Source organism: Hyla sarda, chromosome 1, assembly GCF_029499605.1.
Source record: "Hyla sarda isolate aHylSar1 chromosome 1, aHylSar1.hap1, whole genome shotgun sequence".
Classification (NCBI taxonomy): Eukaryota; Metazoa; Chordata; class Amphibia; order Anura; family Hylidae; genus Hyla; species Hyla sarda.
Genome location: NC_079189.1, coordinates 301,569,929 through 301,583,979, shown reverse-complemented (window position 1 = coordinate 301,583,979; position 14,051 = coordinate 301,569,929). Strand labels below are relative to the sequence as shown.

General features: G+C 41.2%; 1 protein-coding gene across 3 annotated transcripts in view; it reads left to right on the top strand.

The window, feature by feature from the left end:
* The window catches only part of CCDC124 (coiled-coil domain containing 124), a 48,265-nt gene extending 34,439 nt beyond the window's left edge, over window positions 1-13,826 (top strand). For all 3 annotated transcript variants that reach the window (XM_056518121.1, XM_056518124.1, XM_056518122.1), the window contains 3 exons: window positions 9,690-9,858; window positions 9,937-10,057; window positions 13,269-13,826. In XM_056518121.1, the coding sequence (XP_056374096.1) occupies window positions 9,690-9,858; window positions 9,937-10,057; window positions 13,269-13,470 (492 nt within the window). In that variant the 3' untranslated portion in view covers window positions 13,471-13,826. The remainder of the gene's footprint in view (window positions 1-9,689; window positions 9,859-9,936; window positions 10,058-13,268) is intronic.
* Window positions 13,827-14,051: the final 225 nt, after the last annotated feature.

Below are 14,051 nucleotides of genomic sequence, written 5' to 3'. Positions count from 1 at the left end.
GTTTTTCCTCAAATCAAGGGGTAATCAATATGTCCCCCACAATAGATTGGTAATGGCACTATTGAAATTTGTTCTAACAAAAAACTATTTCCAATTTGAAGGGGAGTCCTTCCACCAAAGCCGAGGTACAGCGATGGGGAGCCCCTGCGCCCCCAGTTACGCTAACCTGTACCTCGGCTGGTGGGAGGACCAAGTGGTCTTTAGTGAAAGGATGTCGTCATGGACTAGCCACATAACATTATGGCTTAGATTCATTGACGACATCTTGATCATTTGGTCGTCCACCAAAGAAAAATTTGAGACTTTTGTGAGGGAACTCAATGTCAATCAACTAGGACTTAGGTTCACAAGTTCCATCAGTTCTGAAAGCATGGTATTTCTAGACTTAAAAATTTGGGTCACAAAAGACAGGAATGTACAAACTACTGTGTTCCGAAAAGAAACAGCTACTAATTCCCTGCTTCGGTGGGACAGCTACCATCCACGACCACTGAAGCAGGGAATCCCAACGGGCCAGTACCTCCGTATTAGGAGAAATTGTTCCACCCTGGATGAATTTATAAGCAGAGCAGGGGAGCTTCGCATCAGACTCAGAAATAGGGGATACCCCAACAAAATAATAAAAAGAGCTTATCATAGAGCATTGAAAGCAAATAGGTCCTCACTTCTGACCCCAAAGAAAAAAGACTGGAAAGAAGGAAAAGAAATATCCAGAATAATAGGGGTGTATGATGACAAAGCCAGAGAGATAAAACAAATTCTCAACAAATATTGGAGCATACTAAGGCTAGATGATACTTTGAAAGAACTGATCCCCAATGAACCTCACATCACATACAAAAGAGGATGCAATTTAAAGGACAAATTAGTCCATAGTAACTTTGAGAGAATCCCAAGTGAGAGATGGCTTACAACGAAACCCAACGGAACATTCCAATGTGGTAAATGTACAATGTGCCGATATATTAAAAAAGGAAGCAAATTTAGTAGTGCAGTAACAAAAAAGGAATATCAGATCAAACACTTTGCCAATTGTGAAACAAAAGGAGTAATTTATCTCCTAACCTGCACATGTCCACTAAACTATGTGGGCAAAACTTTTCGGAATTTTAGACGAAGACTTCAAGAACATGTAGGGGATATAGTGCACATGCGAGACACCCCGGTAGCAAATCACTTTGCCTCCCATCACCAAAGTGATTTACAAGGTCTTCAAGCACAAATTATTGAAGTTATACCCTCACCAAATAGAGGAGGAGACTGGGACAACATGCTCCTTCAGAGAGAAGCCTTCTGGACCTTCACTTTGGAAGCAGTAAAACCGGAGGGTTTAAATGACTTTATATCCTACGCATGTTTTATCAAATAATATACCTACAGCTGTTTACAAAAATACTAGTATAAATACTAGTAAAACCACATCATAAAAGCGAATATATCAATTGTAAATGGAACATTAATCAATACGCGATAAAAAACAAATAATGCAAATAATGAAAAACAAGAACACGTAATCCAGTGATAAAAGAGTTAAAATACAGCTGGAACGCAAGAAAAGCTACCTGTCCACTGTCTGTCCAGAGCTCAGAACGAGGGCTGAACAGCACACCTGAGTATTGAAGACACTCCCCTCCCTCCAGCCATACCTGAGAGAGTCCAGCCGCGGCAATAGAGAGCGCAGGTTCTATGCGCAAGCTGGAGATTGGCGGACCAAGTAATAGGTGGAGCGAAGGAGGAGGTATTGAGTATAAAGCACAGCGGGAAAATCAAATGGAGTATGGCCGGCATCAGAGCCACACACATAAAAGGAGCCGCTTATTAAATAAAGATGCAAGCCTAGAATTTGAAAAGCCGCAACAAGGTCCCTGAAGAATCGCACAGAGGAAACGCGTAGGATCGGCTAAGGATCGGCTTAACAGGCATACTCAAGCTCCAAGGATGCCAAAGACGCACCTTATCTCCAAAAGAAAAAGAAAATAAGCTAAGTGGCATATGTAATAATTAATAGTGCAATAAGAAATTGTGGACAATGCAAGAATACTTCATGGCTATGAGTAAATGAGGACTATATATGCAATGTACTCACATGAACAAGCACCACAACTATGGATATAGTAAGGAAGAATTTTGCACATAGCCACTGTTGAAATTAACTGTGCACAACAACATAACGCATGATATATGCTCAGTCTGAACACTACTTGATATACTAATTGCGAAGGTTAAGAAGAATTTCTTGCACATAGCCACTTTTGCAAATAACTGTGCATAGCAACATAAACGTATGATAAATGCACAGTCTGAACATTGTCTGATATACAAATTGCGAAAGTTAAGAAGAATTTTGCACATAGCCACTTTTGCAAAAACTATGCACAGCAACACAACGCATGATATATGCACAGTCTGAACACTGCCTGACATACTAATTGCGAAAGCAAAGAAGAATTTTGCACACTTTTGCCAAAACTGTGCATAGCAATATTACGCACAATATATGCAAGTCTGAATACTGCCTGATATTACACAATAAGAAGACAGAAGCAAGACACATGTCTCTTTATGGTAATTACGCTCAAGGCAAGAAATAGGCAGCTAAGGTGCGATCCAATACTATACCCGGAAAGTGTTCTTAATTTTAATAATAAAGAAATTTCAAAAGGTTCCCTGTTCGTCAGTCTATATTAAAAACCTGGGAGACCTCTAAAAACTTAAAATAACGGGCAAACCGATCAGTGATATTATATATATATATATATATATACACACCCAAGGTTACTGGTGATGCCTTCACCCAGAAAGACCAAAATATTAGAAAAATTTAGATATAATTAATTAAGAATTTATTAGGTACCGGTCCTCAAAGGTGTATATAAGATAGAAAAAGAAAGAGTGGATCCAGTTAAAATAATAGATGAATAATTCTATTATTTAAATCCTAGCAGGGCCCATGCATCGGGCGGAGGAGCTTATCAATAAAAGATACACGCAAATATGTGTGCCAACTGAATATAGTGTTAGTCCAATAATATATATCACTTGCAATATTGTAAATATTCTGGTTGCAACTGGAGTTCATTGGTAAAAAAAAATGCATTGATGCAATGAAAATTCGAAGCTCATTAATAGAGAAAGTACATTGGTAGCGCAGTGGAAGTCCAGGAATGCAATACAATATCAGATAGTTGCGTAGTGATATCGGATATGATAGTATAGTCAGGTATTGCAATTCTATGACACTGGATTTGTTGGTGCACAGCACCACTCACCGACCATACAGGTTGTAGCGATGTGTGAAGATCGGGCTGGCTTGGAAGCGCCCGACACAAAGGGTAGTGCCAGTCTGTATGAAGAGGTCTCTGTACTCTGCGGCGTCCGGCCTGGAGAGGAGGTGAGTTGATTGCCGTTTGTTTGTAGAGTTAAGACGTTTGTAAGTAATGGTGCGGGAATAGGAGCCGGCGTCCGCGTGTCTGTGATGCGTTAGGTGCGAAAATAATAGTGGTCCCAAATCAAGTTTAGTGTATGGGCTACTTTGCCCCTTTCGGTGGCTTGTCGAATTAAAGGGGTTATCCAGGAAAAAACTTTTTTTTTTATATATATAATCAACTGGCTCCAGAAAGTTCAACAGATTTATAAATTACTTCTATTAAAACATTTTTATCTTTTCAGTACTTATGAGCTGCGGAAGTTGAGTTGTTCTTTTCTGTCTAAGTGTTCTCTGATGACACCTGTCTTGGGAACCGCCCAATTTAGAAGCAAATCCCCATTGCAAACCTCTTCTACTCTGTGCAGTTCCCGAGACAAGCAGAGATGTCAGCAGAGAGCACTGTTGCCAGACAGAATACCACAACTCAGCTTCAGCAGCTGATAATTATTGAAAGGATTAAGATTTTTTAATAGAAGTCATTTACAAATCTGTTTAACTTTCTGGAGCCAGTTAATAAAAAAAATAAAAAAGTTTTCCCCTGGAATACCCCTTTAATCTTGTTAAAATGGTGATCCTTCCCAAATGCCTGCATATGGTTGAGCACGCTTCGACTTCTATACCAGTGGCATTCTTTAAACAACTACATGCCCTTTTTGCCAGTTTTATTTGGGGTATTAATAGGTCTTAACTTAGACTCTCCACACTGCAACGCTCCAGATCACAGGGGGGTATGTCTCTCCCTGATCTGTATTTATATTACTTAGCAGGGTTAGGCTGGGTTCACACCATGTTTTGTTAACTACGGTTCCCGTATACGGCTGGGAGGAGGGGGTGCGGGGCTTAATCGCGGCGCCCGCACGCAGCCGTATTCGGGAACCGTATTTAATGCATGTCCATGAGCCGATCGGTCGGCTCTCCGAAACAAAAAAAAAAAAATATATATATATATATATATATATATATATATATATATAATCGGTGAAGTGAAATTGAAATAGTAAAAGATAATTTAGCAAATTTGGTGGTTTTCTTTTCTACGCCTTTTTACTTGTGGGCAGCTTTTAAAAAAAAAAAATGTCCGCATACCCCTCATGGAGTTGATATAAACAATGAAAAGTCAACTAGTGATATACAGATGTCATTCATATATATATATATATATATATATATATACATAACAGCAGGAGGATACGGCACCATCACCAGCCCCACATTAAACATGAGGTATACATCAGACCATTAGCTAGATACTTATGGTTTGCGTTCCAAAAGATGCATGGTTAACGTTCGATGCGTTTCTTGATGTCCCGTTCATCAGGAGACCGATAGGGATACAGATAAAGGATAAGGAGAACGCCATCTATCTGCACCCTGCAGCGATGTCAGAGGGTTCTGTGCGGTCACTAGTTGACTTTTCATTGTTTATATCAGCTCCATAGGGGAAAGCAGTATATATACTGTCATTGACTCTGACTATTACTGAGGTAAAGACTAATCTCCTTGCAGCTCTGACTGTCCTGCTCTGACTGATCATATTTATTATATATTTAGATCAGCAATAGGGTATTGGCCCCGCAGGTAGTCAGTTTATGCTGAGTAGCTAGCAAGTGAGTTTATTGTAGGGTGATTATAGTACAACAGGGATTAGGTTCCTGTGCGGGACCGTCCTTTTTAGGACGCCCACCCCGCCTAGGGGTAGGTTATCTAGGGGTAGCATAGTGTATAATAGGCTCCCCAACCAACCCCCTCCTGTTGTCCCACCCTGAGACCCCTCCCGAACCACGGGGAAAGGGACAGAATCCGCTAGGCTGGTACTATATAGTTCTAAATACATCTATTCATCTGAGCGCAGCTACTGTGCTGGTTTTTGAATTTGGAGCAGAAACTTCATAAATTTCTTTATCATTGCACGTGTGGTGTTTTTCTGTCCAGGTTTTTGAGGACAGTTTTAGTCGTACCTATTAAAGGTTAAGTTTTAGTCTACAATTCCAGATCTTGATTTGAACTTTTAACATAGAAGGGGTTAATGTGTGTCTTTTAAACTTTTATTAAAACTTTTTTTTACACTTTATTAGACTTTTAGGAGGAATCATTAGATTCCTCATACAGATCAATAGAGTTCTATTGAACTCCATTGATCTGTGTGCTCTGTAATCCATTGATAGAGCCTAGTCCAGCCAGGCTCTATCAATGACAGAGCCACGGACACCAGGGAAACAGAGGTAAGCCCTCCGACTACCTCTATAGTGGATTTCCCAGACGTCCCCACTAGGCAGCATTCACATGTCCCTTTAGATGCCGTTGTTAGCTTTGACAGCGGCGATCTAAAAGGTTAATAGCCAGCCGCATTCTGGCTATTAGCGGCGGTGTGAGGTAGAAATTGGAAGAGGAGCGGTCGCAAGTCTGCACGGGTTGCAAATTTCCACCTCACAGCGGCCTCCGGATACTGAGAACAGCCGGGGGCTGCAGAGTACGGAGCGGAAAGAAGTCAGGAGCCTGCTCCATACACACTGCTGAGCGCCGTCGTGCTTGTCAGGTCCGGCCCTGCTTGCCCGAAGCCGGGCTAAGGGCCGGAAAAATTCACCTGCCCCGCGCCTGGAACTGCGTGTCCCCGGCGTCTGGCGATAGGAATTCCACATCCCAGCAGCGTTCTTTTTTTTTCATTGGTTTTCACAGCTTGAAATAGATTTTACATACATTTTGCATTTATTCCATATAAGCAGGTACTGCTATTCAATTGTTCTAATAGCACCTCCTTGAGCCATGTTTGAAGCATAAACCTGTATGAAAATCTCACAACCTTGTAATGTGTGATTTGTGTTTTCCCGATGATGATTTTTGGTGCAAAAATGAAACCTCAAAGCCACACAAGTTTTGAAAATGTGGTAAGAAATTATTATTATTATTTTTTTTATAAATATGCTATACTAACATTAGACAGTTTTTTGAATCTGAATGTGTTGGTTTTGCCAATTTATATGTAATTTGAGGAGCCCCTGATAGTAAGACAACTATATGAAAAAATCAAGGATTATTCAACGAATGAATCCAGTAATTTTATATACAGGGCAAAGCAAATACAGCTGAATTCAAGGACCATTTAGAGGAAATCATAGGGACCTTAGGGTTTAAAGGGGTTATACAACATTAGGTGACTTTAGTAATTAAGTGTTATACGGTAATGGACATGCTTACCAAGGATTTGTGCTGGTGGTTAATGGCAGTGTCCTGTGCCCCCATCATGCTAATGGTTTGTTTTTGGGTACAGGCTACTTCCAGTTTCCGTGGCCTCCCTCAGACTACAATCGCTCAATTCTTTGTTTAAAGGGGTACTCCGCCCCTAGACATCTTATCCCCTATCCAAAGGATAGGGGATAAGATGTCAGATCGCCGGGGTCCCACTGCTGGGGACCCCGGGGATCGCTGCTGCAGCAACCCGCTATCATTACTGCGCAGAGCGAGATCACTCTGCACGTAATGACGGGCAATACAGGGGCCGGAGCATCGTTATGTCACGGCTCCGCCCCTCATGACATCACGGCCCGCCCCCGTCAATACAAGTCTATGGGAGTGGGCGTGGCGGTCATCACACCCCCTGCCATAGATTTGCATTAAGGGGACGGGCCGTGATGTCACGCTGCTCCGGCCCCTGTATCGCCCGTCATTATGCACAGAGCGAACTCGCTCTGTGCAGTAATGATAGCGCGGTGCCGCAGCGGCGATCCCCGGGTCCCCAGCAGCGGGACCGCGGCGATCTAACATCTTATCCCCTATCCTTTGGATAGGGGATAAGATGCCAGGGACGGAGTACCCCTTTAAGGGTAAGGGGTGACTTATTTCCCTCCAACACGTCAGTAACCCCACCCATTGCAGCACAACCACGCTCCCTTTGATCACATGACTTGCTCCACATCACCTGACACACAAGCTTTGGATCTGTGTGATGATGAGTGTATGCACGTGTGCTGGTAACGTCATCAGGGGGCTGGCTTCACACACAACAGACAAAGCAGCCAAGTCCCCTTTCAGCACCTGACGTGATGTATTGTATCAGGTTGCATAGCAGTTATTAGTAACTAGACTAACTTTGCTGCCCCTGTCTCACATTCAAAGAACCGAAAATCCCAGAATACCCCTTTAAAAAATGTTGCTGGTGAGTGCAGAATTTCTGTGATCATCTAAATGGAATTGTCATGATCACCTGAGATGACGCCTGTCTCTAAAACTGGAATCTCTCCTAGAATGTCATGCACAGTGATCATGCTTTGTTAGCATACGAGCTGTTCCTGCTTCCCCGTTTTCACGAATATGTTAGAGGATGGCAAGTGTTCTGTATAGAAAATGGTGACTAGAAAATGGCCGATACCTTGTTTATTGCAAAATGCATATACTGGTCTTAAAGGGGGGGAAAAAGCTTGCCAAAGTAAAGTGTTCTCCCTTTTTTATTAATTTATTTCTTCTTGAGATGTTTAATAAGGTGTGTTGTACCATTGCTATTTTTCCTTTTGGTTTGATTTATGTAATCTCTTAGCACATTAAACTAAAGACCTTTATAACCAAAGTCTACAATAAAGTCAGTGGAAATGAAATTTTAGTTGCTTTGGCCCATTTCTGTTTAACCCTGCATACCTAGTAACCATGGTCAAGCAGTGTGCTTCTTGTTATGGTTGAAAAAGATACAGATTCCAAGACTTATTTTTCTTGCTCTTTTGTTCCCTTTCAAAATGTATGTTCATCATAAAATAATAGCATAAAATAATGTTATGCTTTAATACTTGCGATATAAAAGTATACAAAAATCCCTTCCTATGCTGCCACATGATTATTTAAAGGGGTACTCTGGTGGAAAACATTTTTTTTACGTCTTTATAAGTCAACTGGTGCTAGAAAGTTAAACAGATTTGTAAATTACTTCTATTATTTACCCTTACTTCTATTATTTACCCTTCCAGTACTTTTTAGCAGCTGTATCCTACAGAGAAAATTCTGTTCTTTAAAAAAAAAAAATTGTCTTGTCCACAGTGCTCTCTGCTGACACCTCTGTCTGTGTCAGGAACTGTCCAGAGTAGCATAGGTTTGCAATGGGAATTTTCTCCTGCTCTGGACAGTTCCTGATATGGGCATCAGGTGTCAGCAGAGAGCACTGTGGACAACACAAAAAAGAAATGAAAAAAGAACAGAATTTCCTCTGTCGCATACAGCTGCTAAAAAGTACAGGAAGGGTAAAGATTTTTCTAATATAAGTATTTTACAAATCTGTTTAACTTTCTGATTAACAGCCGGGTCCCATCGCCGATCTCCTGCACTGCCCACGGCAGTGCGGGAGATCGCTAGGCTGTATGCATACGTCCAAATGCGCGAACGTGTCGGATGCTTGGACGTATGCATACGTCCTATAGCGGGAAGGGGTTAAAATAGATACTTACTTGTTTATGCTTCAAATTCATGCTATGATTAGTAAACTAAAGTAGATAATAAGTTGTGCCGTACGTTCACTCAACATTAAAGGGTACTCCGTCCTTAGACATCTTATCCCATATTCAAAGGATAGGGAATAAGATGTCAGATCGCGGTACCCCCGCACGATCCCCGCACGATTGTTTACATGATTAGTTACATTGAATTATGTATTGCTCAGATGTGGCAGACCTCACAACTTGCTCCCAGCTGTATGTCCTCCTTGAGTATTTGTCCTTGGCTTTTACCATACCCTGGGAATGACATCTGCTCTTGCTAAAACTGCTTTGCCTGCACTTCTTCTATTCCTCTTGTGCACACGTTGTTGATGTTTCATGATAATATTGTAAGAAAAAATGAATAACCCAAGGAAATGCTTTAAAGGGATTGTCTGGCATTAACATTTTCTATTATTAATAAATATTGGAAATGTCAAATAAATGGAAGACTCACCTAACTGATCCCCTGCCACTTCTGTTCTGATACTTATAGGGAGATCACTTGGTACCTGTTTGCTAGTCCCTCTTGACAATTACATTAGAAGTATGACCACTGCAGCTAATCACTGACTGTAGCGAGTCATCACAATGATTGGCTGCATCGGTCACATGTCTTCAGGGACTAGGAAGAGAAGATTAGGGGGAGGGTTGTATATATTATGTTTTTTGTTGTTTTACCCTTCATATGATTAATAACATTTAAATTGTAGTTTAGCAACATCTGGAGATCCACAGTTTGGAGAGAGTAACAGCATAATACAGCTCTAATTACCAGTCATTTATAAAACTTTCATTCATGATGTCAGGAAGAAAAGGAAAAACGTCGCTTAGAGATGCTAGAGAGAAAGAAGGAAAGCCAACGCTTACTAGAGGAAGAGGATGCCAGGATAAGGAGTAAACAAGCAAAACCTGCACCCTCAAAAGTGACACGTGCACAGATAGAAGAAACTCTGCAAAAGGAAGATGTTCAGAAAGGTAATGACATTTAGAGCAGCATATTTACTACTTAATAGTGCAAAAAATGCATTTAACCACCCGGTACCCTCTTTTCAGCCATTGTTGAAAAGCCGAAGACACACCTAGATATGCCGCTGGAAGAAAATGTAAATCGTCGTGTGCTAGAGGAGGGAGAGGTTGAAGCACGTTCTGTAGAAGAAGCCATAGCTGCACTAAGGTTTGTACTAAAAATATTTAAATGTACAAACAACTATTAAGGGAGTTTCACCAACTCTGGACTCCACAGATAAATGTATCTTTTGGGATTACATTTTATTTCCCCCTATTTATTTGGAGGCCCCCCAAAAAAGCTCCAAATACCTTTATCATTTTAATTGCATTTGTCAGAGAGTCACTAGTATTTCCTAGAAAAGTAAGAAAATCCTCCACATATAAGCAAGCTTTTCTTCTATCCCTCCATATCCAATACCTCTCCTGTTGCTAGATGTTCTTAGCAAAACAATAGCAAATAGCAGGAGTGATATGGGATAGATACCTCTGTTGCATTCCCCTCTCCAGCATAAAACGTTGGGACAGTATCCGGTTAATCTTTACGCTAGTCCTTGGGTGTATATCTATCTATCTAGACAAAAAGCAAAACGGCTGCAGCACTCAGGGTTGGTGAAAAAATAAAGTGGTAGTTTTATTCCATAACGTAATACAGATGCAATGTTTCGGCTGCCATGCAGCCTTTTTCAAGCATGAATATTGACAAACAGTGGTATATGTAGGCCAACCCATACAATCAAGTAAAAATACAGTGTAATAAATTAACATACAGTATCAAACAAACTTCAAATATTCATTGTGCAAACAGGTCAAAGTGCATAGTATCAGAGGCAAAACCAGATGCCATAATCTTTAGGTGTACAGTGTAACAGTGTACATAAAATGCAGATTAAAATCACAAAAAATGCTTGATTACATCCAATAAAGTTACGGACACATGCGTATTAAAGTGCACAGTGTAAATAATCAGGTGCGTCGCAGCGATCCCAGCAACGGGTGCCTTCAAATTCAGGGTACATTCACACGTACCTGATCTGCTGCATATTTTCTGCAGCTGATTTTGCTACACATTGAACTTAACTCCTTAAGGACACAGGGCGTACCTTACGCCGTGACCCCGCATCATAGCGGGTCGGGCCTTGCCTCTAACAACAGCCGGGACCCGTGGCTAAAAGCGGGCATCACCGATCAGGGTGATGTACACTATTAACCCTTTAGACACTGCGATCAAGGTCATTAACCGTGTCTAAAGTTACAAAAATGCACTCCCGGCAGCTCAGACGGGCTGATCGGGACCACCGCGATGTCCCGATCAGCTAGGACGCACGAGGAGGGTCCCTTACCTGCCTCCTCAGCGTCCAATCGCCGAATGACTGCTCCGTGCCTGAGATCTAGGCAGGAGCAGTCAAGCAGCGATAACACTGATCAATGCTATGCTACTGATCAGTGTATTGCATGTTATAGCCTATAATATTGCAAAAAAAAGTTAATAAAAGATGATTTAACCCCTCCCCTAATAAGTTTGAATTACCCCCCCCCCCTTTTCCCTTTAAAAAAAAAAAACTATGTCCAAAATAACGTATTTTTGGTCACTTTTCATACCATAAAAAAAATGTATGAAAAGCGATCAAAAAGTCTGATCAAAACAAAAAATGGTGATTAAAACTTCAGATCAAAAACTTCAACAATGTTTATTTGTATGAAAATAGACAGAGTTTTCATGTGTTTGGAAAGACATATACATGTAATTTGGGCAGAATGAACCATAACACAGTTTATATCAGAGTCTCTGCAGTCATCCAAATTTTGCGCCATTATAAGCTTACTGGCATCCATGCTATTTTGGGCCTTTTGCACAGGGTTGGACAAAACATCAATTTTTTTCTCACTAGATTATATCATATTAGTTGCAGGTAGTAAACCACCCGTGTCCTCCACAGTTTATTCAGGTAATGGCACACTCTCTCAATGGGGTCCAGAACTTTTACCTCCCTGCATATTCAGAGAGATTTTCAGCACAGCTGCTGCATACAGAGCACCTCCCTTTCCACAGACTTGCCGGGCATTGTCTGATTTATCCAAAGAATAATCCCCCGCAAGGCTCCTCTCCTCCTCCCATCTTGTCTGTATTTCCTCTGCCAGGTAGTGTGCCACAGCAGACCTTTAAATAAAAGAAACCGCTTCCACATGTCGCCTCACTTCCACACTCTTCTCCAGCACCAGGGTCAAAAAATCAAACACAAGCCCTTATACAACTGCTTTCTGTGCTCACACACCTGGCCACAGCCCTTCCTCTTCAAACTGCCTCCTCCACCAGACCCTTTCTGGTCCAGTTCTTTCCCACTTCTGAGCACACATCAAAAGCAGCCACTCAAATGCTCAGATTAGCCACACCATCATAAGACCACACCTATTTTTTTCTCTCCCTTTTTTGGTTTAGTTCCAATACACACAAAGGGAATAAACATGTAGCAAAACATGTGTTATAATCCTTTTCTGTGAGAAATACTTCATTTTCTAGAAAAATTTCAGGGGTGCCAACATTTACGGCCATGACTGTATATACCAGTCAACATTCTGAGCCTGAAAAGAGAAAAGAAGAAAGGCGCTCCCTGTGGAGTACAGCCAGCACGAGGGCCGGGGAAAAAGAAAAGGAAAAATTTCCGTGCTCACCCTGCTAAGTTGTGTAGTGGCATACACAACAATGCTGATCGCATGTGATTTTAGGATCACAATCCTGTAGTCTGCAGCCTTTCTGAGAGATGTGGAATAAATACAGGACTTCAAAAGACCAGGATTTTCGGCGCTGACCACGGAGAAATGAACAAAGCCCAGGTAAAGGAATGGAGGTTTAATAGCAACAGGTTTCACCACATGCGTGGCTTCATCAGGCTTCAGCCTGATGAAGCCGCGCATGCGATGAAACGCGTTGCTATTAAACCTCCATTCCTTTACCTGGGCTTTGTTCATCAGCCTGATGAAGCCGCACATGCGGTGAAACGCGTTGCTATTAAACCTCCATTCCTTTACCTGGGCTTTGTTCATTTCTCCGTGGTCAGCGCCGAAAATCCTGGTCTTTTGAAGTCCTGTATTTATTCCACATTCTGGGCCTGTATTTATAGGGCACCTTCAGTTATACCACTGACTTTACCTCCCAACAAAAATTGAAAGGTGAAGGCTGGGAGAATGGTTGGTCAGATTGCCTAGGAAAAAATCAGTTTTAAATCCACAGACAGGAATTATGCCAATGAGGACAAAATAAATAAATATATATATATAAATATATATATATTCAATTTAGAAACTGCTTTTATTTGCATGTATCTATAGGATTGATCACAATTTTCCACTAGAAGTGTACTACGTCTTTCTTTCCACAGTGTCAGCAAAGAGCTTGACCGCCATCCTGAACGTCGAATGAAAGCTGCCTTTACTGCATATGAAGAACAAAATCTGCCACGCCTGAAACAGGAGAATCCAAACATGAGGCTTTCCCAATTAAAGCAACTATTGAAAAAGGAATGGATGAAATCTCCTGAAAATCCCATGAACCAGAGGCACGCTGCCTACGATGCCGACTAACCAACTGTAATTTTGATGTATAACTCAGAGATGGGACGACAGCTTCACATGCTTTACAGAGAGCCGAGAGTACATGTAGGACATCTAGAATGTATGTATATTGGTTGGCAGACTTTGTTGAGGAGACAGGGCACTTATTTGGTTTATTCAAGGCTGCATGTGCCAAAGCCTGGCTGATGGGAAAAAAAAAAAAAAAAACTTTGAAAATGAAATTGGACTTTTTTTGTTTTGTTATGGCACTGTTAAGTTAACGACTCCATGATTCTCTATAAAAATAATGATTTGTAGTGACTTGCATTATTTAACTACTATACAGTATGTATTGTTTTTGAATAAATTTACCTAACAAAAGAGAAATACAGCGATGAACATTCAAAACTGTCCTTTTACAGTTTGATAGTATTTCCATATTATTATATTAACAACTAAGACCCTTTCACACTGCCGTCAAATTCGGCCGTCAAACATACCGGCAAATAACTGGTCCAGATGGACCCCATTGTATTCAATAGCAGCCGTTATTTTTGGAGTGAAAAGCCGGCTAAAAAGACTGTGCAAGCACAATTTTTTTCTCCGGCTTT